This window comes from Balaenoptera borealis (assembly GCF_965194805.1).
Source record: "Balaenoptera borealis genome assembly, chromosome: 15".
NCBI lineage: Eukaryota > Metazoa > Chordata > Mammalia > Artiodactyla > Balaenopteridae > Balaenoptera > Balaenoptera borealis.
In genome coordinates, this window is record NC_138871.1 from 45,144,389 (window position 1) to 45,166,642 (window position 22,254).

Genomic DNA, 22,254 nt, shown 5'->3' on the forward strand with positions numbered 1-22,254 from the left:
CAGACAAACCCAACTGAAGGACATTCTATGAAAGTACTGGCCTGTAACCTTTTAAAGTGTCTAGGTCATGAATTTCAAGGAAAGATAGAAACTGTTCCAGCTGAAAGAGACTAAAGATTGCAATTCAGATTACTGAATGCAAAGTGTGGTTCTGAACTAGATCCTTTTCCTATAAATCCATTCCTATTTGGAACAACAAACTTGAATGGATTCTAAAGATTGGATTATAATAATTGTATAATTGTTAATTTCCCAATTTTGATAGTTATATGTGTTTGTACAAGATAAATACCAAAATATTTGTGGACTATTTGGTATCAGGTCAGCAATTTATTCTCAAGTGGTTTAGGAAAAAGGCTGTACTTGTCCGGGCAACTTTTCTGTAAGTCTGATATTGCCCCATAGGTCATTTAGTCTCTTTCATTCATTTCAGGTTATTTTTTTTTTTCCTCTGTGTGCTTTGGAATTTTTTTTTTCCTGTTTATTCAAGTTCACTATTCTTTTGTTATAGTTCCCTATCTTCTGTTAAGCATATGCAATGAATTTTTCATTTCAGATACTGTATTTTTTAGCTTTAGAAGTTCCATTTGGGTTTTTAAAAAGTAGTTTACGTTTTTCTCCACATAATGTTTGTTTTTTTTTAAGTCCTTTAGTATATTCATAATAGCTGCTTTGAAATCCTTGTCTACTCTTTCCATGGTCTCTTTCATTTCTGGATCTGTTTCTATTAACTGTTTCTATTTTCTTTCCTGGTTACAAATCACTTTTTTTTTTTTCTTCTTTGCATGTCTAGTAATTTTTAATTTTATATTGGACATTGTGATTATTACATTGTGGTGTCTGGATCTTGTTCTTTAAGCAGTGTTGAATTTTGTTTTGGCAGGTTGTCAAGTTACTTGCAATCGGCTTGATCCCTTTTTGTTTTGTTTTTTTTTGGCCGTTCTGCATGGCACGCGGGATCTTAGTTCCCTGACCAGGGATTGAACTCATGTCCCCTGCAGCGGAAGCACAGAGTCCCAACCACTGGACAGCCAGGGAATTCCCAGCTTGATCCTTTCAGTGCTTGTTTTAACAGCTTTGTCAGGGAGCTTCTGGAATAGCTTTTACTTAACTGCTAGTTTAGTTCCAAGACATGACTCTTCTGAGGTCTCTACTAATGCTCTAGGTGTTTACTCTGGCTGTTCGGAGCTTAAATTCCTCTGCACTTTGTGAGCTTTGGGTGTTGTTTAACTTCCAGCTTTTCTGTGCTTGTACTCTGCTCAGCCTCCTGGAGTTTAGGATACATATGTGTAATTTAGTATTTAGCCAAAATCTTAAGGGCATATTTTGGGAGCTTTTTGTTTGTATAGCTCCCTTGTGTCTGGTATTCTTTAACTCCCTTGAACTCCAAACTTTGTCTCCTCAAGTTCAGCGAGACGTGGGCTACCCCTCCTTATACCTCAATGCCTGCTTCGCCAGGCATTACAGTCTTGCATTACTTGCTGTTCAAAGTCTGAAAATAGTTATTTTGTATGTTTTGTCCAGTTTTCTAATTCTTGAAGGCAAAAGGGCAAATCTGGTACTAACTATTCCTTCCTATTTGATCTTTTAGCTGAGTTTAGTTGTATTATTTTCTCACTTAGTACTATGAGCAATCTCAGTGTAGATGGTTGAGCTGATCCAGTGTCAGGGATTGACAGTATGAATGTGATCAAAGGACAGAAGGATCAATGTTGGGAAGGCTGGCAAGAGAATAGTTGAAGTAAAAGCAATAGTTCTCAGAGTATGGTTTGAGGATCCTTTCAGAGGGTCCATAGGAGTTTCCTATTTCTAACTAAATATCCACGTGAGGCTGATTTTTTCTTCATATACATGAACCAAAATAACACAGACAGTAGATTGAATGTGGAAGCAAAGGTGAACATCAGCCTCTTCTTTTAAGTTAAACCAGATATTAAAGAGATTCGTAAATATGGTGAAACAATGCCAGTCTTCTCACTAAAATTTTTTTGGTTTGGTATTTGTAAGCATGTAATAGGTTTATTATTTTTTTAATGAGTTAATAAGTAAACAAATAATTGTGAAATTTTCTGTTTTATTTTCTAATACAGTAAATATTGATAAATATAGCCCACAAAAACAGAAGAATTGCTGAAATAAAGCACCATAAAGTGCTGTCTAGGGAAGGAACTGAAGGGATTAGGAGTGCAATAGACAGTGTAAAATAAGGAAGGGATTAAGGAATGAGAGGTTTCTGTTCAGTTCCTATTCTCTATTGGATAGGTGTCAGTTTCTTTACTTCTCTGCATTCTCCTGTGGAGGTGCCTGCATTTAAACTCGTAGGATAGTACTCTGTCCCAGCAACTTCTTAGGTTTCTGCTTTATGATACTATGCACTCAGCCCTTGCATAGGGAATCCTGATTTACTGTCTGCCATTTCACCTGGCAGTGTCTTTTTCTAGTTTGCCCTCCTTGTCCTAATGAGGAACTAGATCATCCTTACTTATGTTCTGGCATTAACTTACCCTTCTGTTCTGGTGCCACCCCTTTTACTTAAATTTCCCATTCTTTAAAAAAAATTTTTAATTAAAAATTTAAATTTTCTTCAGCTTTATTGACATATAGTTGACAAATAAAATTGTAATATATTTAAAGTGTGTATAGTGGTGGTTTGATGTATGTATACATGTGAATGGATTCTTACCATCTAGTTAATTGACATGTCCATCACCTCACATTTTTACCTTTGTGTGTGAACATTTAAGTTCTACACTCTTAACAAATTTCAATTATATAATACAGTAGTTACCATGTTTTACATTAGATCTTTAGGCCTTATTCATCTTATAGGTGAAAGTTTGTATCCTTTTTTCAACCTCTCCATATTCCCACCCAACTCCCCCGCTCCCAGACGCTGGCAACTGCTTTTCTACTCTCTGTTTCTATGAGTTTGACTTTTTTTTAGATTCTACATATAAGTAAGAATATATAGTATTTTTCTCTTTCTGGGTTATTTCACTTAGCATGATGCCCTCAAGTTTCATCCATGTTTTCACAAATGGCAGGATTTCCTTCTTTCTCATGTCTGAATAATATTCTTCTCTCTGTCTCTCTATATATGCATGTGTATGTTTGTGTATGTGTGTGTGTGTGTGTGTGTGTGTGTGTTTGTGTGTATATATATATATAAATATATATATTTCCTATGTTTTTTATCCGTTTATCTGTTGAAGGACATTTGGGTTGTTTCCATATCTTGGCTATTGCAAATAATGCTGCAGTGAACATGGGAGTGCCAGTACCTCTTTGAGATCCTGTTTATTTCCTTTGGCTTATATACCCAGAAGTGGGATTGCTGGATCATATGTTAGTTCTATTTTTAAGTTTTTGAGGAACCTCCACAGTGGTTGCACCAGGACATTCTCAACAACAGTGCACAAGGGGTCCATTTTCTCCACATCCTCACCAGCACTTATGTCTTGTCTTTTTGATGATTGCCATTCCAACAGGTGTGAGGCTCTTTGTGGTTCTGATTTGCATTTTCCTGATTATTAGTGATGTTGAGCACCTTTTCATGTACCTGTTGGCCATTTGTATGTCTTTTTTGGAAAAATGCCTATTCAGTTCCTCTGCCCATTTTAAAATCAGATTTTTTTTTTTTTGCTATTGAGTTGTATGAGTACTTTATATATTTTGGACATTAACCCCTATTAGATATATGATTTGCAAATATTTTCTCCCACTCAGTAGTTTACCTTTTCATTTTGTTGATTGTATACATCGCTGTCCAGAAGCTTTTTAGTTTGATGTTAGTCACGCTTGTTTATTTTTGCTTTTGTTGCCTTTGTTTTTGTTTATTTATTTATTTATTTTTTTATTTATGGCTGTGTTGGGTCTTCGCTTCTGCGCGAGGGCTTTCTCTAGTTGTGGCAAGCGGGGGCCACTCTTCATCGCCGTGCGCGGGCCTCTCACTATCACAGCCTCTCCTGTTGCGGAGCACAGGCTCCAGACGCGCAGGCTCGGCAGTTGTGGCTCACGGGCCCAGCTGCTCCGCGGCATGTGGGATCTTCCCAGACCGGGGCTCGAACCCGTGACCCCTGCATTGGCAGGCAGACTCTCAACCACTGTGCCACCAGGGAAGCCCATTGCCTTTGTTTTTGGTGTCACTGAATTTCTCATTCTTAATTGTGTCCTACCTATTATTCTTGTTCAGTTTCTGCTACTTCAAACTCATTCAACCCTTTGCTTTTATTGAATCTACAAAGTTTACCCAAGATAAACATGTTCTCTTGTGTCATCACTTCACTCTTTAATTTCTCAGGGACATTGCCCACTCAAATATAGTCTCCATTTTCCAGTGAGAAGATACAACATTTATTGGTTATCAGCCTATATTTTACATTCTTGATTTAAATAGATTTATTTTGGGTGGTGGAAATATATATACTCAAAAGGAATAAAATGTTATTCATTGCAGGAAGGTGGAGAGACAAAATGAGAATGAAGGGCAACATCTGACTTACATTTTGCCACTGTCTTTGAAATATCAGATGCATTTATATCAATTAAAAGCACAGAATACATGTCAGAGTAATCATATGTCCTTTTAGATGATCTGTTAATGAAGATGAATACACAGTTTGTTTAAAGAAAAAATGTATTATATGATTATTTTTAGTCATATATAAGTTGATAGGTATATTTCAATATAACTTTTAAAGTATTTCTTTTTTTATTTCTTATAGTAATCCTAAATCGGAGAGTCAGAGAGTAAATAAAAAAGTCAACAATGATGCCTCACTTAGAATTCATAATCTATCCATTTTGGTGAGACAGATAAAATTTTATTACCAGGTAAGTGGTTCTTTTTTTAATCTAGTGTTTTAATAACTCCTTGCATATTCACATTTTTGTGTTGTTTAGTATCGATCACCTAATATATACTAAATGCTTATTATATACCAGATACTGGTCTGTTTGCTGGAGGTTGAGTAGTAATAACACAGCTTATTTCTTATGCATTGTTAAAGATACAAGCATGCACTTCATAATTATCTAATTTACAGATAATTTTTGTATTTTATGAATTTTAAATTTTTAAAATTTCCTGAGAATTTATATAGTGCAACACTTTGTTAGCCTACTAGAATTTTGCCTTTGAAAAATATACTTTTTATTCCTTTTTTTAACTTAAATTGGATGCATATTTCAGAGTTTGAACATGAGCTTTTTTTTTAAATTTTATTATATTTTATTTTTGGCTGTGTTGGGTCTTTGTTGCTGTGCGCAGGCTTTCTCTAGTTGCAAGGAGCGGGGGCAACTCTTCATTGTGGTGTATGGGCTTCTCATTGCAGTGGCTTCTGTTGTTGCAGAGCATGGGCTCTAGGCGTGTGGGCTTCAGTAGTTGCAGCACGTGGGCTCAGTAGTTGTGGCGTGCGGGCTCTAGGGCATGCAGGCTTCAGTAGTTGTGGTGCACGGGCTCAGTAGTTGTGGCGCACGGGCTTAGTTGCTCTGTGGCGTGTGGGATATTCCCAGACCAGGGCTCGAACCTGTGTCGCCTCCATTGGCAGGCGGATTCTTAACCACTGTGCCATCAGGGAAGTCCTGAACGTGAGCATTCTTAAGGCTATTAGTATGCCTCAAAGAATTGCTATAGCTGTATCACACAAATTTTGGTATGTTGTATTTTTTAAAATGCTTATTTTTAGTCATTTTCTAATTTTTCTTATGATTTTTTTATTTCACTTAGGAGTATTCATTAGAAGTATGCTTTTAGATTTCTAAACACATGGTATTTTTCAAGCAGTCTTTTTTGGTTTTGATTGTTGGTCAAAGAACGTGGTTTGTATGATAATGATTCTTTGACATTTGTTAATAACTTTGGCTTGGTGTATATGTTGTCACTTTTCATTAAAGTTCCATGTGTGCTTGAAAAAGAGTGTATTCTCTAATTGTTTGGGTACAGAGTTTGAGCAAGCTTGTTTGTTAATTGTAATGTTCAAACTTTTGCAGCCTGATTAATGTTGTCTCTTGATCTATCAGTTATAGAGAAATATGAGTTGAAATCTCCCATTATTATGATGGATTTGTCAAGTTTTCCTTTATACACTTTAAAACTAGGTTATTCGGGGGCTTCCCTGGTGGCACAGTGGTTAAGAATCCGCCTGCCAATGCAGAGGACACGGGTTCGATCCCTGGTCCGGGAAGATCCCACATGCCGTGGGGCAACTAGGCCCATGCACCAAAACCACTGAGCCTGTGCTTTGGAGCCCGCGAGCCACAACTACTGAAGCCCTTGGGCTTAGAGCCTGGGCTCTGCAACAAGAGAAGCCACCGCAATGAGAAACCCACTCACCACAAAGAAGACCCAACGCAGCCAAAAGTAAATAAATTAAATAAAAAACAAACAAATAAACAAAAAACTAGGTTATTCAGTGCAAACAACTTTAGAGTTGTTATATTATTCTGGAGAAATTATACCACTTATAATTGTTTCTACGTATTTTTCTTTCTACTGGTTTAAAATTTTTCACCCCACTTCTGTTTCTTGGGAGGGTATCCTTGAAATTTAACTTTTCATACGTTTCATAGCAAAGGCCAAAAGTAATCAATACCTTACTCTTTTTTTTTTTTTTTTTATAGGTAGGCCTGTTGTGCCTTTTTTTTTTTTTTTTAAATTATTTAATTATTTATTTATTTTTGGCTGTGTTGGGTCTTCGTTTCTGTGCGAGGGCTTTCTCTAGTTGCGGCAAGCGGGGGCCACTCTTCATCACGATGCGCGGGCCTCTCACTGTCGCGGCCTCTCTTGTTGTGGAGCACAGGCTCCAGACGCGCAGGCTCAGTAATTGTGGCTCACGGACTTCATTGCTCCGCGGCATGTGGGATCTTCCCAGACCAGGGCTCGAACCCGTGTCCCCTGCATTGGCAGGCAGATTCTCAACCACTGCGCCACCAGGGAAGCCCAATACCTTACTCTTTTTATGTATTAGTACTATGACCTTAGAATGTTTAATTTCCCCATTATGATTTTTAAGCTGTTCTTATTTTGTATTTTAGTTCTGTTTTTAAACCCCATAAATTAAATATTGAAAGTACTGTTAAATAAATCAAATCAGTGTTCTTTTAGATCAAGCTACATGTTTTCCTTTTTTTCCTCCTCATGGTTTTCTTTTGTATCTCAGACCTGCCTTTGGTATTATTTTCTTACCGAAGTCATCCTTTAATTGTTTGTTTAGAGAAGGCTTGTTGATAGTAAAGTTTATCAATGTCTGTCTGAAAATGCCTTTATTTCACCCTTGTTCTTGAAAGGTAATTTTATTTGGTATGTAGTTTTAGGTTAACAATTACTTTTCTCTCAGTGTTTTGCAGATTTTTACCTTCTCTCTCTGGAGTCCTTTTTGTTTTGGAGAAACCAGCTGTCAGTCAAATATTTGTTCTTAGGTTAAACTGTCTTTTTCTCTCTCCTGGCTGCTACTACTGCCTCTTCTAATATTGCCTCTTTTCTATTAATCTGATATTCCTCAGATACTATTATTACATGTATATTAGAGTTTCCTACTCTATCCTCCATGCTTATTAAACTTTCTTTTACATTACAGTTTACAATCTTGTGCTACATCCTGAGTATTTTTTTTCAAGACTATCTCTCCAGTTTGATAATTTGCCCCTCATATCTTCTGTTTAGCCCACTGATTAAGTTTTGCCTGTCAGTAATCATAGCTTTCATTTGTAGAAGTTCTGTTTGGTTCTTTTTCATCTGCTTTTTCATTTTGTTTATTAATCATTCTTTTAAAATTTTTTCCTTCCTTTATTTCTTCAGAAATTTAAAAAATGTCTATTTTTTATTTTATGTTGGATAATTACAAAATCTGAAATCAGATCTATGGGGATCTGAATCTGCCCTTTGTTTTCTGCTTGCTGTTTCTCGTGGTGGTAGCTGTTGTGGCAGTGTGTGTGTGTGTGTGTGTGTGTGTGTGTGTGTGTGTGAATTGTGAGCTCATTTTGTGGGGGGAAATTTATCTGTAGGAAAATACTTCTGGGTCTGGGCCAAGGACGCATTGCTTCAGAGAGGATTTGTTTCCTTTTGTGTGGCCAAGCCTGAAAAACTTTTCATTTAATTTATTTTAAGCAGCTTTATATTATTGTAGAAGCATACTTGTATACTGTATATAGAAAACTAGAAAAAATGAGAAAATACAAACATAATTTCAGGGCCTGGAGATTACCATTATTAGCACCTGAATATATGTACTTCTGGATCTCTTTTTCTGCATTTGTGTGTTTGTAAATTATGTATTTATGTGTTTACATATGTATTTTTTTTAAAATATATTTATTTATTTATATTTATTTTTGGCTGTGTTGGGTCTTCGTTTCTGTGCAAGGGCTTTCTCCAGTTGCGGCGAGCGGGGGCCACTCTTCATCGCAGTGCGCGGGCCTCTCACCGTCGTGGCCTCTCCCGTTGTGGAGCACAGGCTTCAGACGCCGCAGGCTCAGTAGTTGTGGCTCATGGGCTTAGTCGCTCCGCGGCATGTGGGATCTTCCCAGACCAGGGCTCGAACCCATGTCCCCTGCATTGGCAGGCAGATTCTTAACCACTGCGCCACCAGGGAAGCCCTACATATGTATTTTTTAACTGGGACTACATTATCGCAGGTTCTTAGGGAAACAACCCTCCTCAATCTCAAGCAAAGGCCAAGAAGAACAGCTTCTTCTGTGTCTTATTTGCAGGGTTCAGTTTTTTATTTTATTTTATCTTTTGACAGTTACCTTTTTATTTTCTTTTGAGTCAGTCAATAAATTTTAAAAGATTTTTAAAAAGCTATCCAGCATTTTTGAACTCCTTCCTTCCTTTCTTTCTAATATTTAGTATTCCTCATTGCCAGAAATAAAAGTCTGTGCTAGGTTTTTTATAAACTTAAAAAAATCTTTTTCCAATATTCCTTCTCTCATTTTCCTCTCTTTGATTTGAGTGAGTTAGGTTCTATGTTATATCTGTTTTGTCTTTTATTCTTATTTTGTGTCAGTATTTCTAGATACATTAAACAAATGACTAGATAAAGGGATGCAGTGACTCATTTTGACAATCTTCATCAATCTTGCCCTTATTAGAATGCTGTTAGATCTTTGGTTTCACTCTATCTTTAGGCAGGTGCAAGTTTTTCTTGAAAATTTTGTGAGACTCCTTGGGAAAGAAGACATAAAAGGCAAGGGGATTTCTTCATCAGAATCTTAAATCATTTGTCAGTGCAACCTAATTCTGTGTTGTCTACTATTGCTTTTTTTTTTTAACAGCTTTATTCAGATATAATTCACATACTGTACAGCCCATTTAAAGTGTCCTATTCAGTGGTTTTTAGTATATATACAGAGTTATACAACCATCTACACAACCAATTTTGGAACATTTTTATCACCCCAAAAAGAAACCCTGTATCTGTTAGCAGTCACTCCCCATTTCCCCGAACCCTGCATACACACGCATCACCATCATCACCACCACCACCACCCCAGCCTTAGGCATCTGCTAATCTATTTTCTGTCTCTATAGACTTGCTTATTGTAGACATTTCATAAAAGTGCAATTGTACAGTATGTGCTCTTTTGTTACTGGCTTCTTTCATTTAGCATAATGATTTCAAGGTTCATCCATGTTGTAGCATGTAGTAATGTTTCATTCTTTTTTATTAAACTACTGTTTTCTTGTTCTTTGTCTTCCTCCTGCCCAAGCTAGGTATTGAAATTGTCCTTGTATTGATCATATTAATTTAATGAAGTTATAGTCACAGAGAGATTTGGGGATGAGGTAATTGTAAAATCCATCAGTTGAACAGTTTAGATAAGAGGTTCTCAGTGGAGGGTGATTTTATCACCTGGGGGACATTTAGCAATGACTGGAGACATTTTTGGTTGTCGTACCTAGGAGTACTACTGGCATTAGTGGATAGAAGCCAGGAATGTGGCTAAGCATCTTGCAATGCACAGGACACTTCCTCGTGTTTAAGAATTATCCAGCCCAAACAAACACGTGCCTGTCAAATCCAAAACATTATATCACATTGAATTATAGTTCTCTCAGTAAATGTGCTTAACTTTTATGTCACAGGGACAAAGTGGTATAAAAATCTATCTTAAATTCTGGAGTCCAGATATTTAAAATATTTGCATATTTGTCTTTAATATGACATAGTGTGAAATATTTAATAATGTGAAACATTTAATTAACGATATAGTAATCAAAATGTATTTTATACAGTGTATTTAAATCCTGGCTCTCTGTTATGTAGCAGTTGTATAAATGGTACAAATTGCTTCCTTGAGCTTTAATGTCTTCATCTATAAAATGAAGATAATACTAAGCTGGCAGCTGAGCATTACATAAATTAATAGAGATGAGCGTCTTGCAATGTTTCCTGAGCCAGACACTGTTTTAGGTGCTGGGGATGTGGTCGTAAGTGGCACACATAACAAACAAGATTCCTGTCCTCACAAAGGAGGAGAAGCTGGCTAAGCTGACCAAGAAGGAGATACAGGAGGAAAACTAGACAAGCCGTGGTATCACGAAAGCCTACAAAATAAAATGCTTCTAAAAAGAGGGAATGTCAAAGACATACTTGAGGGAATTGATTGCAAAGGGGCACAGGGAAGCTTTTTGAAATAATGAAAATGTTGGTATCATGACTGAAATGGTGGTTTCAAAACTGTGTACATTTGTCAAAACTCATTAAATTGTACACATAAAATTGGTGATTTTTATTGCATGTACATTATACCTCAATAAGTCTGATTTCTAGAAAATGTATATGTCGTTGAAAACAATTTTTTAAAAAGGGCAAAGGAGCTGTTCTAGATGAAGCGAGACTAAAGAGGTGTGACAAGTGGAGACAATGTATCTTTGGTTGGATTCTGAATCTCTCCCCCCAAAAGCTATAAAGAATATTTTGGTGGCAAATGTGGAAATATGAATGTGGATTATATATTAAACTGTATTGTATCAATGTTAAAAAAAATTATCCAGCCCAAAATGTTAGTTGTGCTAAAATTGAGAAGCCCAAATGTTAATAGTGCCAAGATGATATTATTATTAATTATTTGATTTGTCTTGACTGTCACCATTTTTTTAGACACACCTGTAAATATTTCATTAACATTTGCAGGATGACCACTTACACCCTTTTCTTTTCATTATAAGTTTGAATATCAGTGAACTATTGTAACTTAGAACTAGAAGTGATTGAGTATCTTAACATTTTGTCCATGTAGTTTCAGATACTTAAAACATAAAATATTACTGAGCGTTGAAATTCCGCTTATACCACTGAACCAGTTTACCAAACCCTCTCTACCACCTCCCTTTCATGCTTCATAGTCTTCCATAAAATCTTTCTAAGGCACTTCTAAGGTATCTTCAGAAATAGGTCATCCATCTTATTTACATGATTAATTGACTTACTAAAATGATTTTTTATTTTCATGTGTTAAAACCAAGATAGACATGACCCAGTTTAATATATGACAGATTTCAAATTAAAGGCCAAATCAGTGCAGTTATTGTCATCTGTTAAATTACCTGACTGTTGGGAAAACCAAAAATTTCCCTGAAAATCTTTCTAAAACAATCAAAAGTATTTTGTTGTATCTCATACACCCCTCAGAAAAAGTATTTGAGGTAAAATATTTTGTACATTTTGATTGTTCTGACTCGCAGAAGGAGTGAGTATGGGTAGGTTAAAATTCACAAATGTATGATGTCTCCAGGTTTGTTTTTTTTTTAATGTGTTGTTAAGCATCAAGATCATCTTGCAAAAATGATTCTTAGGGAGGAAGAAAATTGACAGAATACCCTGAGATGATTGTTAGTGGGGGGAATTATTTCAGTGGATCTTTTCAGTAATGATAAGTTAATTTAAGTGTTAGTATTCTTCCCTTTTTTATTTTAATGATGTAGAATATGTAAAAGCTCAGTAAAAATTACAATATTCAGATTGCCCTTCTGTTCTGCTGCCTTTCATTGAATGCCAAGGCATTGAGGCTATAGTGATGAACAGGACAGGCTGTGGCCCTGTTCTCTAGGAGAGGGATAATAGACAAGTAAATAACTAAATCAAATAATTTTGATTGTGATAAATAAGGACAGTGAATGTGAGAGGTCTTAAGAGAAGTAACTGGTAACTTTAGATTATCAGAAAGATTGTTGAACATACACTTCATTACGTTTAAGTGGCAATTCAGACCTTTTCAAATAATTGCTTGATACATAGCAAGCATCTCTTTTTGTCTTGCAAATAAATATTTAAAATTTTTCAAGTCAGAAAATAAGTAAATTATAGCTGTTATGGAAAATTACCTTGGCGCTTTGATTTTTTTTTTAAAGTTATTTTTATTCCTGTGAATGAAGGCGAGAAGGTGAATTTGATTATCAGAGACACAGTTTACAAGTAAAAATCTTAGTCCATTTTTAGGATTCTGTCAGCAGCTGTTGTTTGGTATGCCTGCACAAGCTGCAGTTTAAATAAATACTAAAAGAAGCAAGGTGGTTCTTCAGCCACCATTAAAATAATGAACTGAATCATTTGAGGCCCAAAAGACAAGAACACTTTACAATTAAGAAATTTATTAGGAAGTTTTTGCATGTTTGATGTCACTAATAGTAAAAGTAAAAATTAGGTCTAGTACCATTAATTTAGTTGCCAGAGAAAGCAGGTACTTTTTAAGGTTTTTCTTTAACATCTGTTATAATAAGCAACATTTGGAGTATTTTTGATACTTTGGTCAGATTTTCTTTCCTTTTAACATCATTCATTGAATTTTTTTCTACATCCTACTAAAATATAATAAAATAGTCTTAATTCTTTTCACTAGTAACACAGATAAAAGGCTGAATACAAACAGTATGATAAATGTAATTATGTTTGAGTTTTTAAAACAGATTTAGAGTCTCAAAGGAGAGACTGTCATTCCAGTATATTCTAGAAATCTTTGAAGCCCATATTTAGTACCTTAGAAATGTATAGTTTTAGTTTTAGTATTTTGTTCAGTGTGATTCAAGAAAGGGAAATGAGCCCAGACCTTTGCCAGAAGTATTGTTTAAGTTCTTACTGTGAAGGAAGTGTTATGGATAACTTGTAGGAAGAAGGAGAAACCTGGTTTAAGTTGTCTTTGAATAGTCTCTAGTGTCTGTCTGGCACAAATTTGAAATAGTCTTTCTTACAGTGCTTTAGCAACATGAATTTCAATTCACAGAAAGTTGTATATCAGTTTTAAAAGTTTCTAAACTAAAACTAAAAACATAGTTAATATACCATTTTTATAGAAAAGTTATACAAAGCCAATTAAAAATAATAGGAATGAAATGACTTGTATCTTTCAAAGCACTTCTACTATTATTTTCCTATTAAGATAATCTCTGCCAGTTCTTTCTTGGTCTGTCTTTATTTTTATTAATTATTAATGTTCTGCAAATCTTTCTGGACTGTCTTCATACCAGGATAGATTTTCTACCGATTCAGTGAAGCTTTGCTTTAATGGTCTTGAAAATTCTCAAATTCTCTATATTTGAATATTTGCATATCTTTCAAAAATTGCATCCTTCTCCTTATCTCCACCTCCACCAATATTCCTTCTTTTTTTTTTTTTAATGCTATTCTTGTCTGCTTACATTCTTTTTTATTTATGTATGTATGTATGGCTGTGTTGGGTCTTCGTTTCTGTGCGAGGGCTTTCTCTAGTTGTGGCAAGCGGGGGCCACTCTTCATCGCGGTGCGCGGGCCTCTCACTATTGCGGCCTCTCGTTGCCCAGCACAGGCTCCAGACGCGCAGGCTCAGTAATTGTGGCTCACGGGCCGAGTTGCTCCGCGGCATGTGTGATCTTCCCAGACCAGGGTCCGAACCCGTGTCCCCTGCATTGGCAGGCAGATTCTCAACCACTGCGCCACCAGGGAAGCCCCAATATTCCTTCTTGTTCCCTGGCTTCTTTTTATTATTAGCCCTTATCACCAAAAACATTTACTTATTTTCTTTCTACCCCTATGAAAATGTAAATTCCATGGGAGCAAGGATTTTTGTTTCTTCATTGCTTTATTTCCAGTATCTAGAACAATGTCTGACAGATAATAAACATGCAATAAATACTTGTTGAATGAGTGGCTGTCCTGATTTTCTCAAAACTTTCTCCACTTTCAGTTGTATTGCTAAAATTCTTTCTTTTTCTATACATTTTAAAATAGATTTCTTATCACTTTACTAACAAATTGAAATCTCTTCATTTATTCATTACATATGTTATCATTCTTAACCCATTAATTAACAACAAATTAATTGTTGCTCCTGCTTAACAAAGTAGTATTTATCTTGGACTAATTTATGTATTGTTTTTCCATTTCTTAGCACCTTAATAATGAACATCTTTAGAGCTAGGTGAAGTCTGGGAAGTCTCAGGATGATATAGTAGAGCTTTAATGATAACAATCAGTTTTTCTAACCTCTGATTTCTTTTATGTCTTGTGTATTTTTTAATGTTACTTGTAAGATTGGAATTGGGAAATAGGAATTTTTACAAAAATGTAGCTAGAATTCTCTGAAGAACCCATAGAACCAAATAGAGGTTTTAGAATAATTTGGGTTTTTTAAATTTGTATAATTTTTAGCTGCCTTACCTAATATTAGCACTTTCAGACATAACAAAATCAGTACTTGGAAATAAAGTAAAAGGTAGATTTTTTCTTCATTAACTCTAATATTTAATAACCATCATTTGGGCTTCCCTGGTGGCGCAGTGGTTAAGAATCTGCCTGCCAATGCAGGGGACACAGGTTCGAGCCCTGGTCTGGGAAGATCCCTCGTGCTGCGGAGCAGCTAAGCCTGTGCACCACAACGACTGAGCCTGTGCTCTAAAGCCCGCGAGCCACAACTGCTGAGCCTGCATGCCACAACTACTGAAGCTGGCGCTCCTAGAGCCCGTGCTCCACAAGAGAAGCCTCCGCGATGAGAAGCCCACGCACCGCAATGAAGAATAGCCCCCGCTCGCTGCAACTAGAGAAAGCCCATGCATAGCAACGAAGACCCAATGCAGCCAAAAATAAATAAATAAAATAAATTTGTTAAAAAATAATAACCACCATTTAAAAAAACTTTACACTTTTGTTTCACTTCTTACCCTTCTCAGCAAAAGTCACACACATAGTAAGTCAAGGAGCTGAAATTTAAGCCTAAGTTTTCTGACTTGACTCTACCATAGTACTCTATACTAGGCATTCAGAATCCACCATACTAGAGTACATCTTTAGATACACAGAGGTACGTTTGAATTTGCTTCATCCAAATATAATCGAACTTGATAGTGTAAAGGTTAAGCAAACTGTATTAACACAGGAGGTCATTGATGGTACCATATGATGAAAGAATATATGAGATTGCTTTTATCTTTGTGGAGAGACTAAGTTAGCATTAGATAATGAGGTATCAGAATAGGCAGGAAGTGGGGAGCCACCTGAGGAAGAGGATGTAAGAAAGAGGTGGTGAACCATATTAAAGATTAGTACCCACTTGGACAATTTCCTTATAACTCTGCCAACATAGAATGTTACATGGTACATCAATAAAATAAATTGCCTTGACTTAGATTATCTCCTTTTTAGTGGAGATAATCTAAACAAAACAATGATTTCTTTTTTTAATGCATCTCTCTTATTTATGCTTTCTTTTAAATATGTACAAATATAGTCCTGAAAATTTTGCTTTAGGATAAGGAAACTAAAAATTACAATTAATTTGAAATTTATTTCTTTAAGTCCATTTAGCTGTTACATACTTGGCTATAGAATATTTTATCTTGGCATAACTTGCTTTTAACTGGAAAACTCATTTATTAAATACCCAAACTCAGTATCAATCCTTGGAATAAGTGATTTTAGCAATTTTTGACACTTACTATTTTTAACTGTATTTACTAATGTGATGCACATACTGAATATGTAGTTTTCTTTAAATGTGTGCATATTTTTGGTGTTAGTTTTTTTTAAGACTAGTAAATATAATACTGAAGAAAATTTTTGAAACTTTCTAATACATATCTGCAACAAATTACAGATAAAATATCAATTCTACCTAGCCTCTGGTGTCATGTCACACTCTGGCTATGGGAAACCGCTTTTGTGGATCTAGAATCACACATCTTTAAAAAAGTAATACAGGTTAACTTTTCATGGTTATTTGCTTCCTCATCATAGTGTTAAGTAAAGAATGATTCAGAAAGAATTGAATACTTACAAAAAATTATTCCTCAGCAGCTAGTTATGTCTGAATGTGTAGTGAAAGCCAAATTGTAAAGACACTCACAGTTATTTCATAATCTTGCAAAGATTCAGTATTATCACATTAAACTCATCAATCCTGTAGTCTAATTCATCCCAGACCCTTTGTAGCATGTGATAGACATGGTGTGTTCTCTCATTTCCTCAAAGAAGAGGTAGTATAAACAGAAGATGCATACTTGGTGTATAACCAAAATGAGTAATTTGGAGGCATTCAATTTTCTGAATCATCCTGTACCATCAGAATTTGTATGTATTCTTGTCACAAAAAATTTGACAGAAGTTAAAGGAAGTAAAACATGAATTGTAGATAGGAGAGAAATAATGAGTCACTGAGGAAGAGCTCACTTTCATGAAATACTCATAAGACAAGATTTTTAATAAACTAACTAGCTTTCTTAATTTTACTATCAGTTGATTTTTTAGTTCTCTCACAAAAAAAACCCAAAAAGAATACACATACTTGATCTTTTTATTGAGGAAGATTGTTTAATTATCTAATACCTAAAATTCAGATTTCCAAATAATAGCTATTAGACCAGTTCAACTTGGACACTTATTTGATGGACATTTGATACGTTATTAACTTAAGCCTATCTGATAATTATAATTTTAGTTATTTAATTCATTAACTTATAGTTACAAAAGATTTAAGACTTTTTAGACATCTTTTTTTCACATTTTTTAAGCTTTTTAATTGCAGTATACCTCTGTAGGTACAGTATGCCTACAGAGATGTGCACGAATCGTAAGTTGTAGCTTGTTGAGTAATTATCCTGTCAGCATTACCCATATAACAACCTTTGGATATCTTTTTATAGGAGACTTTGCAGCAGTTGATCATGATGTCATTGCCAAATGTCTTAATCATTGGCAAAAATCCCTTTTCTGGTAAGTATTAAAATTAGCATAATGTGATCATAAAGTCTTATCTTTGTGTAATATTATGATGCTTACCAAGATTTTGCTAATTTCCATTAACTCACTAGGTTTTTTGTGAGTCTATAGGGAACGTTGGAGGTGATATTCCATTTTACATAGAGAAAATAAACAGAATATTTGTAAGTCATAGATGGGATAAGACATACATTTTACATTAAGTCCAGTGTTTTGTTGACTCTACCAAGTTGATACTTTTCTGTGATGATTTTTAGTGTCTTATAAACAAGTATAGAAGATAAGTACAGCAGTTATAAGCTTAAAAGAACATAACCTTAGAAAAGAAGTGATTTTGAAATAATTTCTAGGTTTTATAGCTACTATCTACCATTGCCAAAGTTGTTTGACTCTGAGGTTTTACTGATTGATATGTTGTAATTTATATTAAACTACTTTTGAGTGGAAAAAAGATGAGAAGCAGTTTCTTAGATAATTTAAATTATTTTCTTCAAAGTTTCTGCCCTTTACCAGATTTTAATTGCGACATGTTCAGGGTTTTAATTTTTGAACAGTTGGGGAAATTAGCAGCTACCTAACAGTTTCAACAAAGGACTTATTCTTACAGGCTAAATGTAACCCAAATCAAGTATATTTTCTCCAATTCCCAGTCTCACCCTCAGTCAAAACAAACAAAAATAAAACCAAAATAAAAACAATCCAAGCAGCTGTTTTCATTGAGCAAACTACCAATTAGATGGGGTGAATTAGGAGTTTAGATACTCTTTCGAGATATTCTGGAATATTTGAATATACAAATAAAAAATGTAAGAAACATTTTGTATGTAGAATGGAATTGTTTTCAATTCCACATGCATTTAGTAATTACTTACCAAGTTAGAGGGACCAGGAATATAAAGAAAATGGTTTATGCTCTGGAGGGTCTTGTGTTGTGGTGAGAGATACACAGATTACTGGGAAATCATGTAATAATTGGTGCAAAATAGAGAGATGTAAAAATGTTAAGGCTTATAAAATATGGAGCCATTGATTATTCTTAAAGTTGGTAGATTAGTGAGGGTTGGAGACCATTGGTGGTTGGGTCAGGGAAGACTACGCAGAGATGTTAGAGCTGTGCCTAGGATTGAGATTAGATTAGTAAGTAGTTCATTAGAGGGACGAAGGGTAGGGAAGAAAGACAGGCAGAGGGAGTAACAAGTTAAGGCAGTGGTGTGTGTATGTATGTATGTATATCTGGGGAAGCGTGATTAGTGTGGCTAAGGAAGTAGGTTGTTTCATGGAGAGTAGGAGGAAATGTTTGAGATGAAGACAGATTGGCCTGATGGTGAAATTCTGGCCAGAGAAGTGACTTATTTTTTTGTCAGCTGAATGTTTTAAGAAAATTTGAATTGAATGTTGTTGGACAGTGAATGTACTGTCCAGTTCTGTTACAGACCATTAACTTTATCCAGCTTGTTATATACATTTATTTTACCAGCCTCACCGTAACTGATATTTAAGGTTTTGATTCTCATGGATCTACACAGGGGAAAGCCATTTAAATTTTATAGGTAGATGAATCATATAAGGTCTGTGTTTTAGAAAGAAAACACCAACAGGCCTAACCGTTTTGGCTGGCTGTGGCATGTCTCTATAGTAGCGGCTCCTCATTTGGTATGCTGGTGTAGTATGATGACTTACGGAGAAGCAGTGGATTTAGAGTTAGCATCCTTTATCACACAGAGCTTTGAAAGCTGTTTTATCTGTACTGCAGCCCTTCAAAATTGCTCTTACCACGTTGTGCACACACACAGCTGCTTTTCTGAATTCTCCACTGTACTTATAAACTTAATCCCTTGGTCAAGTTGTTGTGAATATCACCTCTAGAAGTAATTCTACCGCTGTAAGAGAGTTGAACTAAAGTAAAATGTTGTACTTAGTAATTGTTTTTGTTTCAGAACAAGGCACAGAAGAAGTTAAAAAGTTGCTTTTACTTTTACTGGGTTGTGCAGTTCAGGTAAGTTAAAATAATTCTTCATATTTTTATTTTAATAACTTTTTATAAATTTTTCAGGCTCTAGTTTCTGAAAGACTTAAGGATGGGCCATTGGTGTTCAAAGTCCATGTTAGAAATTTTTAAATAACTGTATAACCTCCTAAGGAGAAGGTTTTTGAAGAAAAACACTCATTCTGTTACTTTATTTCAAACTTTATATTATCAGATAGTCATAATCGTTTAAAACATTTAATTATTCTTTTTTTTTATTCGAGGCTTTTAAAGGCCCCAGCTTTTCAAGTTTCCCTAGAGGTACCCTTAAAAACCTCTCCCAGAACATTCTTATGATTTATGCATGCATGTGTGTGTGTTACAGAAGGGAAGAGGATTGATGATCAAAAGGAGGCAGAAATTATGAAATCACGATAATCTGCTGGCTTAGGAATCAATTACTGTAATAGAATTAGAAGTAACTTTAGTGCCCATAACACTTTAAAAACTGTATATAAAGATAAAAGAGAGCTTAATTTTAAGTGGAAAAAAATTTGCTGATGATTATTTAGTCTTCACAAGAGTCTTTATCGTTGTAAGTAAAACTGTTTATAGTTCTGTTTTTAACACCAGATTCTTTTTATGCTCTAGAGCTGGACTGTCAGTAGAATAGCCACTAGCCATGCGTTGCTATTTAAGTTTAAATTAGTTACAATTGAATAAAATTACAGTTTCAATTTCTCAGTTGCACTAGCTATATTTCAATACTCAGTAGCCACAGTTAGCTAGTGAGTACTTGTATTGGACAACACTGATACTCTGATTACTCAACTTCAAAGTTTGAATCTTTTCATTCTATCTTTTTTCCATCTTGGTACTCTTTCTCGTTTCTAGCCTTCAAGAACCTATCAACTTCATTCGATATTCTTTAAGAAAACCTAACCTATTTATAAAACATTTTCAGAATTCTTAAAACTTTCAGAGTTTGAAAAGAGGTGAGATTTAGTACAGATTGTGGGTATTTTAAGGTAAAGGAAGAATTCTCATTGATTTGTGTTGAGACTGTGTTACAGGGTGAGCTTTTAAAGGTAGTATAAATAAACAGTGGCTCTAGGACTTAGAAAAGGGAAGTGTATGTGTTTAAACTGAAGGCAGACAAAGGTATGGCAGTTGAACTGGGGGACCCTTCAGTGAGTCATACTTATTATAACCCTGCCATTTTATATATGTTCATTGGATCAAACTATACATAAGTCACTTTTAGAAGCATAAAATTTAAGAACTGGGGTTACCATACCTAAAAAGTTAGTTATTTTATATATGCCACAAATGTACTATCTGAAAGTCATTCTTAATTGTTCTCACTATGCCTGTCAAATATTATTTACTAGACCAAAAAAATTCTTGTTTTTAAACCTGGTAGTTTTTAATCACATCCCCCTAAAACTCTGACTTCCTAGTCATAGCTGGGAACTGTACATTTCTCATAATTTAATTTTAAATTTAATTTAAAATTAATTTTAATTTAATTTTAAATTTAATTTAATTTCTATATCATCCTAATAATTTTGTTTTTATAGGATGAGGAACTTTCTGCACTGATAGAAATGTGCTTAACTAAATTAAATTTTATAGGAGTAGAAATAAAATATTATGATGTACAATAATCATTAGAGAGATGCAAATCAAAACTACAATGAGGTATCACCTCACACCAGTCAGAATGGCCATCATCAAAAAATCTACAAACAATAAATGCTGGAGAGGGTGTGGAGAAAGGGAACCCTCTTGCACTGTTGGTGGGAATGTAAATTGATACAGCCACTATGGAGAACAGCATGGAGGTTCCTTAAAAAACTAAAAATAGAATTACCATATGACCCAGCAATCCCACTGCTGGGCATATACCCCGAGAAAACCATGATTCAAAAACAGTCATGTACCACAATGTTCATTGCAGCACTATTTACAATGGCCAGGACATGGAAGCAACCTAGGTGTCCATTGACAGATGAATGGGTAAAGATGTGGCACATATATACAATGAAATATTACTCAGCCATAAAAGGAAACAAAACTGAGTTATTTGTAGTGAAGTGGATGGACCTGGACTTAGAGTCTGTCATACAGAGTGAAGTAAGTCAGAAAGAGAAAAACAAATACTGTATGCTAACATATATATGGAATCTAAAAAAAAAATGGTTCTGATGAACCTAGGGGCAGGGCAGGAATAAAGACACAGACGTAGAGAATGGACTTGAGGACACGGGGAGGGGGAAGGGTAAGCTGGGACGAAATGAGAGAGTAGCACTGACATATATACACTACCAAATGTAGAATAGATAGCTAGTGGGAAGCAGCTGCATGGCACAGGGAGATCAGCTTGGTGCTTTGTGACCACCTAGAGGGGTGGGATAAGGAGGGTGAGAGGGAGATGCAAGAGGGAGGGGATATGGGGATATACGTATGCATATAGCTGATTCACTTTGTTATACAGCAGAAACTAACACAACACTGTAAAGCAATTATACTCCAATAAAGATGTTTAAAAAAAATGTTATGATATAATAAATGTGTAGAGTGTAAATCAGAACATTGCTAAGTTTCTTACTGACCGAAGAGCCAGTTTTCCTTTTTTGAGTATAGTGTGTTTACTAGTAGTTCAGTAATTGGCCCAAGAGATGCGACTAAGCTAGACAAGGCAGTGCTGTCTGTTTTGTATGCACTTCTCATTTGGTAGCTGTAAGAATACAGTTAAACGCAGTTGGATTGCAGTATAAGAGATGTAGACAAGAGGCAGAGAGTAAGATGCATGTTAAACTGTTATTCAGTACTGAATGGAAAGAAAAAGATGAGGTTTGCATTGTAATATTTTTAGTTTATATGAAGTTTTTTAAAAGGTACACAATAAATAATTGCTGCCTTTATTCCACTTGATACATGTGTACTTGTATATACATTCTTAAATTTTGCCCCTGGTAACTTTGTGTTAGAAACAAATCAAATATTTATTGTATTACCTTATATGTGTTGAACTGGGCCACAAAAGTAGGTTTCTTTTATTGAGATTGATAGGATGAAGATGTGAGAATGAATTGTAAG

At 35.1% G+C, this 22,254-nt stretch overlaps 1 protein-coding gene across 10 annotated transcripts in view; it reads left to right on the plus strand.

The window, feature by feature from the left end:
• CCDC88A (coiled-coil domain containing 88A) overlaps positions 1-22,254 on the plus strand; it is a 127,075-nt gene that overhangs the window by 24,717 nt on the left and 80,104 nt on the right. For all 10 annotated transcript variants that reach the window (XM_082357926.1, XM_082357927.1, XM_082357928.1 and 7 more), the window contains 3 exons: positions 4,725-4,833; positions 17,111-17,180; positions 19,124-19,182. In XM_082357926.1, coding sequence (XP_082214052.1) covers positions 4,725-4,833; positions 17,111-17,180; positions 19,124-19,182 — 238 coding nt within the window. The remainder of the gene's footprint in view (positions 1-4,724; positions 4,834-17,110; positions 17,181-19,123; positions 19,183-22,254) is intronic.